The sequence below is a fragment of the Haliaeetus albicilla genome, chromosome 4, assembly GCF_947461875.1.
Source record: "Haliaeetus albicilla chromosome 4, bHalAlb1.1, whole genome shotgun sequence".
In the NCBI taxonomy this organism is placed as follows: Eukaryota; Metazoa; Chordata; class Aves; order Accipitriformes; family Accipitridae; genus Haliaeetus; species Haliaeetus albicilla.
Genome location: NC_091486.1, coordinates 35935824 through 35955629, shown reverse-complemented (window position 1 = coordinate 35955629; position 19806 = coordinate 35935824). Strand labels below are relative to the sequence as shown.

At 41.5% G+C, this 19806-nt stretch overlaps 3 protein-coding genes across 8 annotated transcripts in view; 1 reads left to right on the top strand and 2 right to left on the bottom strand.

Annotated features, from left to right (window-relative positions):
- Window positions 1-3956: 3956 nt before the first annotated feature.
- Window positions 3957-9313, bottom strand: OSGEPL1 (O-sialoglycoprotein endopeptidase like 1). Of its 2 annotated transcripts, none has more exons than XM_009925305.2 (7): window positions 8659-9313; window positions 7632-8019; window positions 6522-6726; window positions 6290-6438; window positions 5644-5774; window positions 5426-5497; window positions 3957-4292 (listed from the first exon to the last, which is right to left on the bottom strand). In XM_009925305.2, exons 1-7 carry the CDS (start codon window positions 8868-8870, stop codon window positions 4181-4183), a joined length of 1269 nt encoding a protein of 422 aa, XP_009923607.1. In that variant the 5' UTR covers window positions 8871-9313; the 3' UTR covers window positions 3957-4180. The 2 variants fall into 2 exon arrangements, with proteins under 2 accessions (XP_009923607.1, XP_069638012.1); XM_069781911.1 differs by having other exon boundaries at window positions 7632-8014; window positions 8659-9311.
- A 1298-nt stretch (window positions 9314-10611) lies between these two features.
- On the bottom strand, window positions 10612-17445 carry ORMDL1 (ORMDL sphingolipid biosynthesis regulator 1). Of its 4 annotated transcripts, none has more exons than XM_069781912.1 (5): window positions 17307-17445; window positions 16052-16204; window positions 15576-15769; window positions 13023-13174; window positions 10612-11531 (listed from the first exon to the last, which is right to left on the bottom strand). In XM_069781912.1, the coding sequence occupies exons 3-5, from the start codon at window positions 15747-15749 to the stop codon at window positions 11396-11398; spliced, it is 462 nt and encodes a 153-aa protein (XP_069638013.1). In that variant the 5' UTR covers window positions 15750-15769; window positions 16052-16204; window positions 17307-17445; the 3' UTR covers window positions 10612-11395. The 4 variants fall into 4 exon arrangements, with proteins under 4 accessions (XP_069638013.1, XP_069638015.1, XP_069638014.1 ...); XM_069781914.1 differs by having other exon boundaries at window positions 15576-15756; XM_069781913.1 differs by having other exon boundaries at window positions 16052-16207; window positions 17307-17440.
- Window positions 17446-17500: 55 nt separating this feature from the next.
- The window catches only part of PMS1 (PMS1 homolog 1, mismatch repair system component), a 48232-nt gene continuing 45926 nt past the window's right edge, over window positions 17501-19806 (top strand). The window contains exon 1 of one of the 2 annotated variants that reach the window (XM_069781904.1): window positions 17501-17547. The gene's annotated coding sequence lies outside the window, so the exon portion shown is untranslated. Of the gene's footprint in view, window positions 17548-19444; window positions 19470-19806 lie in introns of those variants that run through there. The other variant, XM_069781905.1, reaches the window with a different exon arrangement.

Genomic DNA, 19806 nt, shown 5'->3' with positions numbered 1-19806 from the left:
TAATAAATAAGGTGGTGTTAGAGACTAAAGAATCTTTTGACTTTCTAACTTACATAGAACTAATAATTCCCAACATATTAATAGAAGTACTTCCAGGTTAGAGATGCAACAGTGAAGTGCATCTGACAAATACATTTTTAAAAATTAATAATGTTTACATTTAGATGGTACAAACCTATTTTTATGGCAGGCAACGATAGTGTTCTGAAGCGTTTCATTTGATCTTGTAGATTTTTGTACTCATTCCTATTTTGCAGGTCTAATTGATATTTCCACTAAACATGATTATAGGGAACGTATGATGAAAATACGAATGAAGATCCAACTTACAACCCAAACAATACAGGTGGAAAAAAAAAATCTTTATGCAATATGCTATTTAAATTGACACTTGGCACTACACAAGTTGAGCTACATGAAAATATATTTAGGTTTGATGCAGTGAATAGGTTCACCAATGTGATAAGATCAACAGAGACCTATTAAGATACAATAACATACCAGACTGCAGCAGAGGTTAGCTCTTCAGCAAAAGCTTCTGAAGAAACAATTGGAAAAAATCATAGCTATCTGCAGGAATATAGAGTACCTCAAGATAATGACCTCTGATTCCATTTTTACTGGGGTTTAAAAAGAAGATGGAAATCCCAAATTTAGTAAACATCTTCAGCCATATTCGAGTAAGAAAACTGTAAATTTACTGATTTTTAAAATTCAAATTTGACATTGATATTTTTATATCATCCAGATATATTTTGTAGATTTTTTATGTTTAAATGATAATATATTTATATCTTTTATATAATAAGTACTAAAATAACTTTAGTGTTTTAAGCTATTGTTGTGTTGCTACTTCTAAAGAAAAAAAAAAACCACTTTTTTTTTTTTTTTTATCTTGTGGAGTTAAAACTGAAAGAGAACTACCTCTGTGTGGGTTTTTTGGACCAAATTTCAAACGTCAGCATTTTCAAGATGCACAGAATGAGTATTTTTATGTCCATGGGGGAACTGATTTTCATGTTGGTACTCTGTCAGTAAAGAATATTTCATTAGAGATCATGATTCTAGTTTGCTGTCTGTCTTGGAATGGATGCATCTGTATGTCTTTACAGCTAATAAACTATAAAAGAATATTGTACTTGGTTAAAATTAGCATCAGAGATAAGGAAAGAACATGCTTGCTCCAGGAGTTAACAAGTTTGTCTAGATTTACATTGTTGCTTGATTATCTACGTAGTTCTTATAGACCAGGCCAATACAGAGTTCAGTACTTAATTCTCAAGTGACTATGCTGTAAGAATATTTGTTGCTAATACTGAACTGTACAAGCTGGCACAAGATACCTTAATTGTAAGGACAGCATTGCCCTAAAAGCAGCATAGCCTTTAGGTGGCATTTCTGGATGGCACAATAGCAGTCTGAAGAATGATCAAAACAGATTCACCTGAGAAGTTTTAAACTATTCCCTGAGGGATGCTTCTCAGTAGACATTGGTTTAATTTGCTGTGATGCGTGCAAATGATCTGTATAAAGAGGCAAAGCACTATTAAACATGAAATCAAAATTGTACTTCAGCTTCCACGTTTGCCGATCATTGGTAAGGCTTCTGAAGCTGCAATTCTATTGGTCATTTTACTGATGTAAGCAGTTAGGTGTTGATGTTATTTTAATACGTAACATGCAGTGATTGAGGAACCTGTTTCAATAGGTAACATACTCCATTACTTCCCTTCCTTTAAAATAGAAAGCTTTTCCTAATAGTTTTTTAAGCATTTTCTGCAAATTAAGCTAAATACTTTAATCCTTCCTGCAATGAAGAGCAACTGAACACTGGTTTTATGACACATTTTAATAAACTGAGAGTTCTTCCGTATTATCACCTTCATTGTTTTAGTTAGCCTGTGACTGCAGCAGAAAAACCCAGCCCTGTATTTTTCTCTTATGTGTTATTCCTATAATAAAGACCAAGTATAAATAAAGACTCTCTTAGCACTGTATTGTTGATTCATATTAGATTTGATTCCATTACAGTCCTACAAATCTATCTCATTATTCCTAGTTGGTGTATTGTATTTGTTTAAGTGTACTAGTCTAGTCTACTGAATTTTATTTTTTTTTTAAAACCAAAGATCCTTGTATTTCGAAGTAGGCATTCATAAGTGTTAGCAGTTCCTTTCAAAACAGTATAAGCCGCAATTTCACCACTTCCTTTTGTGCTTTCAATTTTCAACCACAGTTTAAAATAAATGTACAGAATGAGACATTGAAGCAAACCTTTCAAGACCTTGTGTGCTCCATAATCACAGTTCATCAAAAGGCCATTAGTAACTACTCATTGAGCACAGATTTTGAACCAATGGTGTAATCTGTTTTATTTCATTTACTGAGATCGGCCAGGAAATTGTCATGATAGCATTTCTAATCCCTTGTTACAAGACATCTCCATTTAAATATTTCAAAAAGTCTTTAATAGAATGACTTGGGGCATTGTTCCCATTTACTTGTTTTGGAAGAGCTTTTAAGTATTTTTTTCAATTTAAAAAAAAAAATCGTTTTTTCTCTATAAACTCCCACTTAATTGAGATAAACATAATAGTGACCCATTAACTTGTGTGTAGTATCACACAAGAAAGTTTCTGTGGTGTTAGAATCAAGCTCTCTGGTCCAAACAACAGTAGTTTTGGGAGGCCTGGGATATACTGGAACCACTCTACCTCCAGTTCATAAGGCTGTGACCCTGAGGGGATATATGTATTGGATTTTATCAGCATTTACTCTATCGTCTCAGAACACAGCTATATAGGGATTTCTTCCTCCTCTGTGTTCAGAAAGTTTGGAAGCAGGGAGAGACTTCTGAGCAGCAAGACTGACTGGCTTGTTGGTCCCAAGTATGGTAGGACCAGCACTAAAAACTGGGATAACAGACAGATCAGTTATGATATGGAGGGAAAAAAGGTTTTGCTCACTGTTATATTCACAAATTCCAGTCTTTCACCTATGTTGGAATCAGACAGATGTATAAACATACTGCTGGATAGGGCATATGAAATGTGATAGTTAAATTTATTAAATGATGTATTACTTTACCAAGAAGATAAAACTACTTAATGATATAAATTACTTTACTAGAAGATAGATTACTTGTAGTTGAAATCCCATGAAAATGAGACTCCAGAAATACTATGTAATAAAATGTAAATACTATGTACTGTTCCAATGCTTTCTGTTCAATGAGGGATCTTAAAAGTTCTTACAAAAATTTACTGGGAGAAAAAATAATGCACGTACCTTGCTAATTTGTTACATCTTGCCCTTGAGTTGAAAAAAATTTAAAAAGCAGGCAACTTACTCGTCTGCTTATAACTGTCCCACAAATCCCAATTACTTGTTTGTATTTAAATGGAGGCAATTTTAAACATACACATTATGAACTAGAAAACTGCTATCGAAGAGGTACTTAATACTTGAAGTGTTTATTCCAGTAAATACCACTGCAATGAATAATAATGTCTAATTATCAAAAGGCAAGGTCAAATAACCCATTATTCACATCAAAACTCAGAATTTGCATCTTAATAGCTCACTTACTTACACTGTGATTAGCTTTATTGACCTGCTTATTAAAAAAAAAAAAGCAGAAAATTAAAAGGCACTAGCCCTATACCCCAAAATTTTAATTTTGTATAAGTAAGAGTAGGCTTCTCACACAAGTAGCAGAAAACTAGGTACTGTTGAAATTCAGTTGTACTGGCACAGCTAACACGTTGAGATCTTGAAAATCTGTGCGCTCTTGTGTTTACTTTCTGTAACTTTTCAAGCATGGAAGGTATGAATTTTTTTTAACGTGTAGTGTAAATTCTAAACCTTATATGAATTATATTGTTAAATTATAATATGGCATATATAATCAGGTTTCTATATTTATAATAAGTTATAAAGGCTAAATAATGGATATATTTTCATTTGCATAAGTTTATATTTATTAGAAAGTACACTTTTAATTTTTTTTTATTGTTCTAATACCTAGAACTCAAGACAGTTGTGGAACAGTAACTGGAATAATTTTGGTGGTACGACACAGCATTTATTTCTCTGAGGTGATTTTCAACACTTGTAAACTAAGTACTGTCAGTAAATGCAACAGCATTGAAAGTTTTTATTGAACAATTTATAGTTGCATTTACTTTACTAAGTTACTTTTTAAGATACTAACCATCATATCTTTTTTAAGTTTTGGGACCTTGATGGAATCTTCTTCAACTCTTTTTGAAATATCAATTCCAAGGGGAGCTCTAGAAAATAATAAAATGATGTATTTGTTAAAAATAAATAACATTATTGCTGTATCACACACACGTGCAAATTCACAGACCTTTTTTACAATGAGCATGGGAGTCACAGTATTTTTACAGATTCCTCGCACTGTTAGAACGTGTGACCATTAAAATGGTCCATCTGAAGCTGTACCTAGAAACACCTTTACAATGAGGAAATGTTTGCATTTGTAGCCATTCCAAACTCAGGAAACACAGCTCTGATTTTAAAGCCAGCTTTTGGGGATGTGATTTTATGTAGATTCCGATTTTAGTTAATAATTCATTTTACATCTCACTGATGAATGCAGGACACAATAGAGATTCACAGATATCTCCTTCTGTGATAATCTTAAAGAATGTATAGTCTACAGCAAATAAAATTTAGTAATTTATTCACTAAGATTATATAAAGCAAGATATTTTTACAGAAGAGTACTTTATAGTTTTTCATGTGAATTTTTTTTTTTTTTTTTTTTTTTTTTTTTTTTTGTCCTGAGACTTTCCAAGTCTGTTTTCCTGGAAATGGAAAGGGGAAAAACATGAAAAAAAAAATTCACGTTTAAGACCAGCTGGTACTTTTGAAATACTAGAATTTTGTTTGGCCTTAAGCCTAGGATCTACTTAAATCTGTAGAACAAGCCTTACCTAAGAAGTCATTAAAAAAAAATAAAAATCAGTATTATCAGTAAAAAAACCCAGTATATATGTCAAATTCTTTTTTTAGAGTGATTGCTCATTATGAACCCACAGTTTGACTTGGGAGCGTTTTGACCTATGTCTACAGTGACTGAGAAGCTAAAGGGAGTGTATTACAGCTTAACTTGCTCCAGTTTTCCCATACCACAATGGTAATAGGAAAATAAATAGAACTGTTATGATGTACAGTAATTTAAGTTTCTGAGCCAAAAACACCATAAGTGTCAGACACAATCATTTATATTTCAGAACTACATTGAAAAGGAAGTGCTGGTAACTTTTAAAGCTTATGTGCACTGCAAAGACACTCCTCATCAGCTTCTGCTACGCTTTTTAGTCTACACGTCCTTCCACTTCCATTGACCGTAGTGAATAAGTGAAGGAATAGGCTGTGAATGAATCAAGTCACTTACTTTGGTTCATAGCGGATGCCATCAGTACTATGTAGAACACCAAGTCCTGCACGTAACCTTTCAACGCCGTTCCTAAGGAAGAAAGCAATTATATAAAATGTATGTCATAACTATCTGAATATGTGTATGTGGTTCAGTCACCATAAACAGAAGTTCTTGACTCCAGTGTCAGCTTTTAAAGAACATTATAGAAACACATACAAAGAGACAACTCTTACCATGCAATCATGACACCATTATCAGTGCACAGTCTTGGTGGAGGACACAGAAAAGCGAAGTCATTTGCATCTGCCAAAGTCTGTAGACCTTTTCGGATATACTGATTACTTGCAACTCCTCCTGATACAACCTGACAGCAGTTTCAAAAAGAAAAAAGGCATTAACTCAAAAGTACTGACAAGTCACACTCAACTAACGTTTTATTTAAAAAAAGGTTATCAGATGAAGTTCTGAAGACCACAATAAAGCATTTTAAGATTAAAACATACTTTTAAGATGAAAACATACCAGAAAAGAATATGATAAGCGAACTTATTATGCTAAAAGAGATGCCTGAATAAAAGCATGTTATAATTACAACAGCTGTCAAGTATTGGGGAGCACTAGGTCAAATTATATGGCCTGACTTGTTATGGAAGGTCAGATTAGACAGGAAGAAAATCTCTTCTAGCTTAAAACCAAACTATGAAAGACTTTATTGTAAATATTTACATGACTATTACTTTAACCCTGGTATTTTAACAATGTAATAGATACTGACATCTTCCTCACCTGTTAAGGGAAAAAGTACAACAAGGCATCTGCATCTTCAAATGATGTTACACAGTCAAGTACAAAAAGGAAAAAAAAAAAAAGTATACGCACCAAAGTTGCATTTTTTGATGATAATATGCTATTTTTTATGCAGAACAGCATGGCTCGATATGTCCGCTGGATAATATGAAAAGCCACTGCATGCTGTACAGCAGCAGCAATATCCTTAACACAGGATAGGATCTCGCCTTCTTGAATACCTATGAAAATGTATGATCAAATGTGTTTTCCTGAGTATAGGTCATCAAAAACATGGTTTGTATCTGACTTTGCTTAAAAATACCTTCTTCTTTTTCTTTTTGTATAATGGCTTTATTGGCGAGGTTCTGAAGTCCAGAAAAAGAAAAATCACAGTTACGATACTGTTGCATGGGAAGCCTGAATGTGTATTGTTGCCAGTCTCCAGTTTGAGCCAAGTGCTCTATCGCCTTCCCCCCAGCCATGCTGTAGCACTCTGGGTGCTTTCTTAAAGAGAGTCTTCTTGCTACCTAAAGAGAAAATAAACAAGGCTTGGAATAGAGAGCTAAATTAATACCTCCTGTAACTGCATCACTGTATTGTAGTCCATGGAGTAAAACTGGACACCACAAAATCCAATCCAACATGAAATTATGAACAGGGCACAATAAGGACAAGATATACATCAGTTGGATTTTTTTTTTTTTCTGAAGTAATTAGAAATGCAATTCTAGAACAATTTGGGCAAACAAGGATCAACAAATTTAGCAGCAAACATTAATTACCCAATTTTTTTTGCTATAGGAAACACACACACACAGACTGCCATACTGTATTGCGCGATAAACAGGAACAACGTTGATTTCAACTTTTGACAATCCCCTTTCTGACTCCACTCACTCCCCCACTTTTATAATTAATACACACAAATACTGTTTAAAAACTCTGCTTGTGTTTCAGAACAAAACAGTAAGTGACCAATTTTACAGATTGTACTCGGTGGCCCAGAAAACTTAGATTCTGAAAGCCAAACCAGACTTTTCTTACCACAAAAAACCTGGTAAGAAATGTTTTAACATGTATTGTTTTAAACCTGACAGTATCCTTTCAAATACCACTATCAATCTTCTCTAATTCATACAGCTCGTTTGTGTAACAGGTGTCAATGAAACTTCCAACGTCAGTTTTGGTTATGTTGTCTGTTTGCTAAAAATATAATTAATTTACATACGTTACAGCTGATGCTATACATAGATTTTTAACAGCCTCTTGTGTCTTGCATCTACGGTATTTCAAAATAGAAAAAAAAAAGTTAAATAAAGCTCACATTGCACTGTATTACTGTCCTCGGGCTGATGATACTACCACCATTATGTAGTATAACTGCAATAAAAAGAAAAACAAAACTAGATTCACTGATGTAAGGAAGTATTACCTTATCCAGCATGTCACCTGGTGCTATATCTATGGACTGTCCAAGCAGAAGGAAATCTGAAACTCCCCGTGCTACTGCCAAGATGCAGTGGCCTCCAGAGAGTAAAAGAACTAAGAAGGGAAATTCCACGTGATGTGTTAGTCTGACGGTCAGTGCGTGAGCCTCCATGTGATGAATGGGTATGAACGGCTTCTGGTACTTGTTCACCAAGTTCAAGCTGTACTGCAGTCCCACTTCCAGGCTTAGTGCAAGTCCTGGTTTTATTGTAGTTGCAATAGCTGCAAGTTCATGTACAGAAACTCCACCGACACTAAGCGCTTCTTTTACTACTTGCTCGATGTTTTCTCTGTGAAGTTGCTGTGCCACCACAGGAATTATTCCACCTGCTCTAGCAAAAACAAAGAATTACAATACATTTGTATTTCATAACAGATAGAATGGCATAAAAACAGATTTCAAACACCTCTTAACTTTGCTGTGTCCTGCCTGTTTCCTTAGTACATTCTCAAATGCCTTGCTTAGCATAAAGGGCATCTATGCCCTGAAGAGAGCTTAGTTGTCACTGGGAGGTCAGAAAAGGATGTAACTTGCCCTTTTTTGGTACATGTACCTCTTAAATGTACCTCAACGCTGTTCCAAAACGACATCTGTAACTTAATATCCACAAGCCCCCACTTGTCAGTTCACATACTTAGCCACCAATGCCTATATTTGATTAAAATAAAATTGAGACATTTGGTGGTTTTATCAGTACTAATGATTTCATCTTTTAATTCAAGCTTGGTCAGTAATCTGTCTCTTTTTGAAAGAAATTAACTGGAGGAAACTTGTTAAATGCACAGCATTTCTTCCTCCACCCTTAGGAATATCTCAAGCAGAACGTGTCGTGGCCCAAGGGATAGGTCTTTACGCCTACCCACTTCTTACCGAGTTTTCTGGAGAAGGCTTTTATACGGACGGTAGTACAAGTAAGAATAACAATAAAATCATTATTAAGGTGAAAGCCCCAGGAGAAGTACATTCTTACTGTAAATGGACTTCCTTCTGACAGTGCAGCGCTTCTCCCAGAACATTGCCGGCATCGTCCACCACGGCAGCGCCGGTGTCGTCACAGCTCGTCTCTATTCCCAGAACTAGTTTCCGAAGATGCTGTTTTCCAGAGCGAGCAGAGCTGCTTCTCAGCCACGCTGCTCGGCCGTGTTTAACGGATTTCAAAAGGCTTTTGGCAACGCTGTTCATCGTTAAAAATCTACCTGGTGGTTATCTCTGGAAAAGAACTGTGCAGTTTATTATTACAGGAGGGTTTTCAAACACACGCTCTAGTCCGGTTTTCTGAGGAGGCGGCATTACCTTTAAAGTTATGAATGACCACAGCTGACAAATGTAAGGCCCCGAGGAAAAAAAAGGCCATTTAAGAGTCGGGAGCGAACGTCTTTGCTTCACCTTGGCGGTGCTTCGAGAGCGCTCTTCACCCACGCCGCTGCTCGCTGCGTGCGGCCGGCGCTTCCCGCAGTCCCGAGGGCGCGACACAAACCCCAAAGCAGACCCTCGCCCGCAGCGGAACCGCGGCGTGGGTTAGCCCCTCGCCGCCCGCCGCGCACGGCCCGACGCCCCGCTCTTCGGGGCTTTGCCCGGCCGCGGCCTCTTTGCCGTTGCACGGCCAGAGGCTCGCCTCCCTCCTCGACGGGCCCGGCCCCGCGCTGCGGCGGGCCGGCGGCGCCCACCTCCCCGGGCCGCCCCGCCGGGCACTCGCGCCCTACCCTCCGGCCGCCATTTATCGCCCCCTCACGGCCCCCGCCCTCCCCTTTTGCCGGCGGACGCTGCCAGCCGGCGCTGGGCCTGGGGCCCGCCCGGCCGCCCGTCTTCCTACCCCGCGGCGGCGGCCCGGTGCCGGCCCGGCTCAGGCAGCGGAGCTCTCCCGCCCACCGGCGGGTCACGGGGCGTGGCTCCCCCCGGTCGGCGCAGGCGCGGGGCGGGGCGGAGCGAGCGGCCCGGCGGTAGGGGCGGCCCTGCGCCCCCGCCTCCCTGGAAGGGCGGCGAGCAGAGGTCAGCCGTCCCAGGGCGAGTGAGTCCGATTCCGCAGGTCAAGAGCTTCGCCCAGCCGCCCCAAGGCAGCCCTGCCCCGTCCGCCGCGGTCCCGGCGCTGCCCGAGGCGCCTCACCCCCCCACCCCCCGGTGTCGCGACATTCCGTCCGTGCCTGGAAGTCCTGGTCCCCTGTACGCGGGACCGGGATTTTCAAAGGGCTAGCGCAGCCGCGTGGCCGTCGTTATGTGAAAATCAGCCAGTTAACCACGTTCTGCACAAATAAAGAATTATTTCCCAGTGCTAAAAAAAGAAATCGTAACTCATTACTTTTCTCTTTTTCTTTTCAACATCCTTATCAAGAAAGCAAACAGCCAGAAAATTCTCTTAGGAAGAAAAGAAGTATGCCACTGTGGGCTTTTTTTTTTTTTTTGCTTTGCCTTTTTATTTTTTTTTCCAGCTCACCGGCTGTCGCTGCAACCAAAGTGTAAATCAAGTCTTAAACGGAGTCTTCTGTTAAATCTGAGCTGGTTTTGGCTGGCAGACTTCAAAATTAATCCTTTTTCCAAGACAGAGAAATAAGTGCTCAGAGCGCTAGATGTACCTCCTTCACTCTAGATCCAGACCTGGTAATCTACAAGATCGCTCCGTACTACATGGTACACCTAAAACACAGCATTCCTCCACATTTCTAAGACATGCAAATTATCCACACCTTTTTCTGCAAAAGCATACAGTTAGTCCATGTGATTTGCCTATTCACCTACTTCTAGCTCGGCTTCTATCCTAAATTACGACCTATACAGACCTTCTCTTCTGTGTTCTCACACTTGCTCTATAATGGAGCTGTTTCTCCTACAACAGCAGCAACCCTTTCCCCCACCATCAGAGGCCTCTCAACTACTGAAAAATAACCCATCAGCCAAATATCAGAGAAAACAGTAAAAAATCCACACCTTAAGAGACATTTCAATTTTTCAGGATGTCCCTTTTACACATAGAAAAGTCAGTATCCTGGTGAGCAAAATGAAATAAACACAACAGTGGCAACTTGTAAAAGCATACATAAACTGAGCTATCAAGTTGATGTAGAAATCCCCTGAGCTGACAGTTAAGGACTTTCTTCGGTCTTTGTGACAAAAAAAAAAAAAAAAAAAATCACAAGAACAGATAAGGCATGAATTACACCATCAGTTTATGCCAGCTGTCACAGTATTTACTGTGAGACGAACTTTTACAATGCAATAACAAGCACAACCACCTACAATCCACACAGCAGAAACTCGCTATTTTCACTTAACCTAAGAATGCGGCCTCACCAGACCTTAGCATCAAGGACCCTGGATTTATATGTAAAGTTACCATTTGCATTATGGTTGGCTGGGTATTTGAGAAACACTGCTCCCCGTTTCAGCTGTTACTCGCACCTTCTTTACAAGTCACTTGCATCAGCCAGGCATATATACAGTCTTAGCGGGGATTATGCTTTAGAGCTGGGCCTGCCCAGTTCTTCATGGAAATCTTTCTTATAGAGGTTTCCAATTCACATTTAAGTATTTGAAGACATCTTATAAATTCAACTTTCATCCCAGATGCTGCTGCAGGAAGTAGGAACTGTATCTCAGATGTAAAAGCATCCCTCATTGAATACGATTAGATACATGGCACAGTGGACTACTCATTTCCTTCACCTGGGGAGCAGCAGTAGCCATGTCGGGGTGGTCAGCATCAAACCTTCTGCTTAATATTTATTGATGCCAAAGATTCGAACGCCATGCAACTGTGGCAGCTTGGGGATAAGCACGGTCAGGAGAGAGGTGGTGTTGAGGATAAAGTGTGTTGGATCATACTTTGTGTAGAAACTCGCCAGGAAGTACCTGCAGGAGAAAAGGGAGCAAGCTTAGCTGATGACACCCTGGTCTAAAAAATAAACAAACAAAGCATAATTGAAAGAAGTTCTTTAGTAATCAGTAATATTTTACTGGGTAACAACCGATCTATTCCTGTATTAAATATCTCACGTGAGGTTCAAGAATATCTGCAGCAAAATTATGGACTAAGTCTTTTCTTCCCATACTTCTCAAGGTGCTAAAAAGCAACTCTCAGCTAGTATTTGCCTCCAACATTCTCCCCGCCCTTCAAGTTCTCTGACTTCTGCAGCTACAGGCCCGATTTATGATAGAGGTTTTAAATAGTGTAAGATCTGTTACCAAAACACTCACAGTTCTGCTACGCTAGCAAGCTCAGTGACAAAGCATTTGACGTTTTTCAGTGGAAAAATAATTTATGCTGAACACATCTGTGATTGGTGTGATTTTAAAATGCTTCCCATCTGGCAGATGTTTCCAGCACATTTTTCTTTTAAGCTAGTCCACAACCTGTTCAACTGCAACAATAAGGAAATGTGCCTCAGAAAATCCAATTCACTACCAACTTCTTTACGCTTTGAGCCAATAATTTCATCTCGTTCCTTGCAAAAACTAGGCACAGAAATGAGGCTATCAGATTGTTTGTTTTTTCCCCAGCAAAACGGAGACATGTGCTCAGCTACTTATGCATTACTAGTGCATTAAGAGAACCACACACAAGTGTTATGAATACAAAATTCCCACTGGAAAGCGGGAAGCAATCTTTGAAGAGGATTTTTTTGGAGGAGTTATATATATATATTTTCAGTTTCTATCCTTTGTGAACCAATGTTCTAAACCCGATGCCAGATCTTCCCTTTGCCCCCTGCCATGCAAGTGGACAATGTCCTTTAGGGAAAAACAGAAAGCCTTTTTAGAGTTGGATATTAAATACGTATCCGATTTCCTTTAGTTACACAACCATACTTTGGTCAACAGAGACAGGCAGTGCAGAATTTCTAACCTATTTACATAACTAGTGTAAACAGAAGACAATCCATACAAAGTAAAACCAACATGCAAAATCCTGGACCCCACTCAGTGACGACTGCCACACTCCTCCTAACTCACAAGTTGCAAAATGGTTAATAAATGCTATCATGTGCTAAAGGCAAATAGTTTCGATTTTCAGTATTTATGACTTCACAATCTCTTAAAGAACTTCAAGAGTTAATAGTAAGTTTTCCTCACAACGTTTCTAATCTTTAAAACCTGCCCCATTAATAACTGTTTACAAACTTCGACTTCAGTATGTGAACTGCAGTGTCAAAAGCTGCAGGAAGAAAGATTGTTGATTATATGACCTGTAAATATGTACTCCCTACCTCTGTGATGTAGAAACAAACAAGCAAAAAAAAGAAAGAAAATGCTTTTAGAATGTAAATTGCAACTCATTTTGTTGCAGCTTTTGAAGTCATGGTTTTGTGATTCAATTAATCCATAATACAGTTTTGAACTCACAGAATTATAGGAGAGATTGTGAAGAATTTTCTTGAAGATGTAAACTGTACTCCATAGTCCAGTTGTTCCCAGTGTGTTAGTAGCCTAGCTTTCCCCTGATCAGGTGTTTCAAAAGGAGTTCCCTTTACTGCATGCAAAAACACATACATTCCCTGGGGAAAATAAAAAGTGAATACAGTGGCACTTTTAGCTGTATTTTTTAATAACTGTTACATTGTTCAATGCATTGTAAAAAAAGAGAGTAAATGAATCCTCACCCAGAAGAGCTGCTAGCCTGTAATGACAAATTATCGAAGACGAAGGAAGAGACAAGATTTTGATTTTGCCCAAGGTTGTGCAGTCAGTGGCACAGTCAGAATTAAAGCCAAAGTCTATGTGACATCCAATCCACTGCCTTCCACATTAGATGGCAAAAATTGCATGAAATCAACACAATTTTAACAAGCACTGTAACAAGTTTAGGGCTGCTGATTTATATTACCACTTTCTTGACACAGTGTCAATTAAGTTAGGAGGTAGAGTCTGCACAAAGCAAAAATCTATCTGTGAATACTGGCAATATTACAAGAAGTTTTGAAAGCTTTCTCAGCCCCCCAGCAGCTTCAAATACTTAGAGGCTGACTATCAGCAATCTGTTGAACACCATCTGTCCATCTCTTTGCTGCTGTCCTTCACCACACTGGACTTTCTTTGTGATTGTTTCTGTTTGATGGGAGCATGCCATGTCTGGCCTGTTCTGAAAGATCAATTCAGGCCCATCGATTTCAGATAGGACTGCCTGCCCTCCTCCAGTTGTAACACACATTTGCTTTCTATCAAAGAGAGCACAGCAACCCCAATCAAGAGTCTCTATCAGAAGATATCAAAGACTTCCTTTTCTTTCTTTCAGGTTCTTATGCACATACAGAAATAGTTATAGAAAGCTTTATGTAGAAAAATCACATTTCTTCCAAATTCTTATAAAGGAGGTGAAATTTGAGCAAGTCACTTCACGTCGTCTTCTACTTTTTTTTGGAACAGCCCCCTGACCGGAGGCCTATTAACCTGAGAGAATTAATTCGCTTAATTAATTCTTCAATTCATGCTGTTTGCAGCGTCTCAGTTTTAATAACTTAACCAAAAAGGCACTTTTAGGACAGATCCAAATGCTTACTATATATTTTGTTTCGCACTGGTGTTTGCAGAAAGGACCACCAAAAATGCTTTCAAGGTCAGCTAAGTAGTTTTCCATTAGTGGAAATCCAAGATTTTTTTTTTGTTTGTCAAACCTTTCAAGGATTTGTTTCCAAAAAAGTACCATTTAAATGCTGAAATATCCAAACTGCAGTTTATGCTCATCTTCTAGTGTTTCACTAGTAAACTACTTGCCAGCGCATGCTCTCATCCCTGTTGTCATTATAGCTATTTGCAATGAATTTGGTAAGGCATTTGGGAAATATTCAGTAATACTTGTCTCTGCCAACATCTTCCAAAGTCAGGCATGTCTGATGCTGTCCAAGATAACGTACAAAATGCTTTTATGATGCTTACAATCCCACTATTAGTTTTAAACCTATCTACAAAAATAAAAAGCTCAAATTAAAAAGATTATTTTTTTTAACAGGATTAAAGAGGCTATTATCCAACCTCAGTCTTTAAAGTGAACTATCATTTTCCTAAATAAGGAAGAAGCTATCTTCTTCTCAAGACTATTTGCTGTTAATCTTAGAAAGCTGAGTTAGCAAACCTCAAGTATGATGTAAATTGCTGGATTATGGCCCTCTTTTCTCTAAGCTTGGCAGGACCAGTACACTTACTTGCATTACTTTAAACAGTTACAACAAAAATTATAGTATTCTGGGGAGAGGAGGCAGAAAGATTCTTAAGGTCTTCAGTTTCCAAATCCTTTTGCATACAAAAGTCATCATGCAAATCACAACCCACTGAATAACAAATGGTTTCGGGGCTTGGGTCAAGGTAGTCCAGTTTTTCCCACTGCTTTCAAGTAAGATTTTTCTTATGTCATGTGTAGTGACAAAGTTGTATGCTGAAGTCATTCTAAGCTAAAATGTATCTAGCTTGACCAGAAATCAAAGCAAGAAGAACACAAATGTTTCTGTCCACGGAAACAGGTAAAGTGCTGAAATTAAACATTTTGGGATACTAACAGATTTATGTAGAAACGTTAGTAGGTAATATCCAAGAATTAAAAATGTAATATATTTTTATGGATTCAGCACAGCTCTCGTAATACAGAAACCACTGTAAAAGTCAGTTGGCATGACGATTTTATGTTTGCAAGATTCTAGCTTAATTAAATGCCTTTTAAAAGAACACATAAACTACGTAAGGAGTATTTCAGGTCTTTTGTGCTTAAACCCAAAGTGATCACGTATCACTCCTCCTCCCAAAAACAGCCAACTCATTTAATAGTGGATAAGCCAAGTAGAGGTGGTGTTTTGGCTAGTTGGATTTCATTATCCATACAGCCTGGCTATCTTTCTCTTCTCCTGCCACTGAAAATAAATACGTATGAACAAGTTTTAAAATTTTGTTACAAGACAGGGTACTTACCAGGTTGTGAATCACATTTGTTAAAGTCCAGGCAACAGGGACACTAAAGAAAGGAATGCTGAGCAAGACAATGTGCAGCATGCCGACTCCGAGCGCATATGTCAGCCACATTCCACGACTGTTCATCACCCGCGTGTTTGGATTTACCTCGCTGTGGGCAACTCCTACGTTCATTTTTCCCCTATAAAACAGATCTGTTTGAAGACTGAGACTACTGTTACAGAGAAGTACTTAACATATGCAATTTTCAAATTTGGGAAAAGGCTGTTTTAAATAAGCAGGTCTGGAAGGAACACAGTAAGCCAAGGTGTACCTCAAGATTTTCAAAGTATGGTTTATAGAGAAGTCAGTACAAAGGGGCTGTTAGGAACTATTTGTTTAAAAAAAGCCCAAACAAAGAAAACCCACAGGCCTGCTACAGAAGGGATATTTAAAAAAAATAGTAAGCTGTGCTGTTAGAAGCTGAAGTTGCAAACCTGTAAGTAACCAAGCTTTGTAACTGTTGTCCTCTAAATTCTTTTCTCCATCCACAACAACATCTGCAGTTTTTCTCCACAATTTTCCTCTTGTTTCTTGTTCATGTAACAGCTAGCGAAGAATTCTGTGTATACCAGTTGCCCAGCCACCTACTGCTAGAAAGAATGAACAGGGACTAATTTATGCCTGGTTTTTTTTGCAGCAGAGTGCAGATTTCAGATTTTCCTCCTCTCCCCATCTGTTAGTTTTCAGAAAGACATTTCAATCTTTCAAATCTGGCTGAAATTAGCCAACAGGTTCAAAAGTTTTCTAAGTGACAGAGGTACACAGAACAATTTCATAACACTGATTTCTTCAGGAGATTGACAGAAGTTACTGGAAGCGACACTCTCGTCCTGTTGTACTAAAATTTGTAATGATAATTAAAAAAACCCATTGTGTACTTTATACTCACGTGATCTGTGAGACTATTTATATTCATTTATGGGACTGGGATGGAGACTTTTTAACTTCCTTCTGAATCAGTCTACAAAAGCACCATTTAACCAGCAAGAATAGCTCGCTTTCGGGAGGAATTTTGTTTCTTATACTTGCTTGGTGCTGTAGAGCACTGTAATACCCAACTATCTTGCGGTATTAACAGTAGGCTGTCGAATAAAAATAGGCGCGAAGAAGCTGAAACTGAACGGGAGCGATGCCGATTTTAACCAATACTTGTTGCAAAGTATTTCCAAACGTGTACGTGCAGGGAACACGGTACCCGAGACGGATGAAACGAGGCTCTTCCTCCCTCCCCGGGATGCAGGACCGCCGGTGAGCCAGCCCCCAGACACACACCTTGAGATAATCTACCCTCCCTTCCTATTTTTTCCCCCGCGTTTCTCCACTACTCAGATGGGGACCTCCTCCCAGTTCGCTGTACCCCTGCCTTCCCTCTCTCCTCGTCAGGAGCCCAGCCGCTCGAAAGCAGCGGGACGCCGGGCCCGCAGACCCGGCGCGCAGGTCACCCCCCTCACAGGAGCCGGGGCCTCCCCGCAGAGCCGCCTCCCTTCCCGGCCACGCACCGTGCGGACTCCCCGGCCGACCCCCCTCCCGCCGCCCCGGCCCGCCGGGCCCCGCCGCTCGCCTCAGGGCCCGGCCCGGCCCGCCAGCAGCCGCCGAGCGCCCCAGGGCCTGCTCGCAAGCACCGGCGCGCAGGCGGTAGCGGCGGCCCAGCCCGCCGTCCCGTCCTCCGCCTCCCGGGCGCGGCCCCACCTTTCCGCAGACCCGCCGGCCCAAGAGCCACCGGCCGCAGCCGCCGAGGAGCAGGAGCGCAGCGCGGGCCGCCGGCCGCAGGTAGAGCCCGCCGGCCGCCCCGTGGGCAGGGCTGCTGGCGAGGGGAGGGGCCGGGGCCGGGCCTGGGCCGGGCCGGGGCCGGGCCGCCCGCACCGCCCACGGGAGCAGGAGAGGCAGCGGGAGAGGCGGCGGTGGCGGCGGCAGCGCTGCGGACGCGCAGGTAGCGCAGCCCCGGGGCCCTGCGGGGGGCGGGCGCCCAGGAAGGGCGGAGGGGCCAGGGGCGGCGCGGGGCGGCGCGGGGCGGCTGCCCGCCTGCCGCCCGCCCGCCGCGGGAAGCGCCGCCGCCTCCCCGGAGGCCGCGGCCGGGGCGGGGACGCCGCTTCCCCCGGGCAGCTGGCGGCACCGCGGCGGGAACCGCTGCCGCCCCGGGCTGCGCGGTAGGCCCGGGCCTGGGCCTGGGCCTGGGCCCGGGCCCGGCGCGGCGTCCCCGTGTGCGGGGCCAGGTCCTGCTGAGGAGCGAGGCCCGCTGGCTGGGGCGGGAGCCGCGCGTCCCTCGCCTCGCCTCCCCTCCCCTCGCCTGGCCGAGGGGCGCGGCGACGCTGCTGTTGGCGCGGCACGCCCAGCTTTTCTTGACGAAAAGCTGGACCGGGGACTGGGGGCTGTTCGTGCGGTTTTAGGGAAGCTCGAGGGTGACCGTCCGCAGGTTCTATCTGCAGCTTTTCTCCCCCCCCCCGCTTTTTTTTTTTGTTTTTCTTCTCGTAAACTGAAGAATTACCGGAGTATGTGTGCTGGTGGACTCCTGAGAAAGGTGGCTGTTGGAGTGGCGTTTGGGTGCTGCTCCAGAAATCTGTGAGGCCACAACTATGAAGTTTAAGGAGCTTTTGTTCGCAGTTTACCTGATGGTGTGCAGTGTTACAGCTGTTCAGAGGGCCCCCGTCGGTGGGGTGTCTGACTTCATTCAGAGGGGTCAAAGGATTGCATCGGTGATGGTGCTCAAACACAGAAGATACTGTGCCTTCCCACGGAGCACAGACTGTAATACGTCCGGTCGGTGAGGAGTTATAGTAGCAATGTGGCTTGAGCTGAAATACCTATCTTTAGCTAAAAGTAATCAGGGGCTGGATGCATTTCCATAGGTAGCAAGTACCAGAGGTCCCTCCCTCCCAGCAGGTGTCCCCGAGATGTGGCCAGCATGGCTGTATGGCCATGCACGTCCTCCCTCTGCTCTCCAGCGAGCAGCTGGCGGTCCTGCGTGGGCTGGTTTGGGTCCAGGGAAAGGGAGGGCACGCCAGGAGCTAGTTCCTCTCCCAAATCGCCTGCATCAGTCACGCCTCATAGGAAATTTGTCTTTGGGTTCTGCAACGTTTCTGTTTTAAGACCCTACCTTGTCTCAATTAGTGTCTTTTGATGAACATACTCAGCTCTGATCTGGCACTTGTCATTAGTAAATCATGAAGCACTTGACATGGGAGTCCTGTATAATGCGTGAGGAAACTTGCCTTCCGGAATGCATGTACATGATTAATATTGGTTTGTCTTCAACAATACACATCTTCCCATGCTCCTCTTCTTTTCCAGTTTGTTTGGTGGAAAACTGATTTGTCAGATCTTTTTATCACATCTGAAAGGCAAACTCCCTTTGGGAGTAAATAACAAGTAAAAAGAGAAAACCTCTTTGTTGCTGTTCTTAGAATTAATGCTGCTTTCTCTTCGAAACACTGTACCTTTTTTTTCCCCAAGTAACCATGGTTTTGCTTTGTCTTTTATGTTTAAAGACTGGCAGTCTTTAGAAGGATATCGTGGCAAAGCGTGGCAAAGAAGTGTCCTGTAGTTGTTGTATCAACTGCATATACCCTGCAGGATAGTGTTGCCCTGGGATGCTGGCCATAGTCCCTTGCTGTGTCCTGAGTCTTGTCAGGAGGAAATCTGGGTTTGCTCCATTCCTCCACACATGCTCATATCCTTGGGACGGATGCTGAGTGTGTGATCTGTGTTCTCCAGCAGATAGCTTGGACTGAATCAATGGGGAAGGCAGGACTGCCGGGATTGTTTGTCTTTCAATGTAAATAACATTACGTAACATAACCCAGTAAAGACTGCCACTGTGGAGAGAAGAAACCCAAGCCTTGAACCATTCTTGAGGTGCAAAGAGCTGTCTAGCAATGCTCTTTTTCCTCCCTTTCTCATATGCATGAAAAACTGTTGTTGAGTTCTTTGCATCTGGCTACAAGGATTGACAGATTTTTCCTGGAGATTGGTTAATTATGTCTACAGTACTTGGGTACTTAAACAGAAGGGCATGCAAAAATTTACAGATCCACTTACAGTCTCTTCATAGTAGACTGTGTCTATAATGCAGCAGGAATTTTATAACCCTTTTTAAGTTTTTCAGTGATTAAAAAAAAAAATCTCCATTGGCTTATAGTATGAGGCATCTCCATTTTCAAGTGGAAGATACAGAGACACAGAAATAAACTGA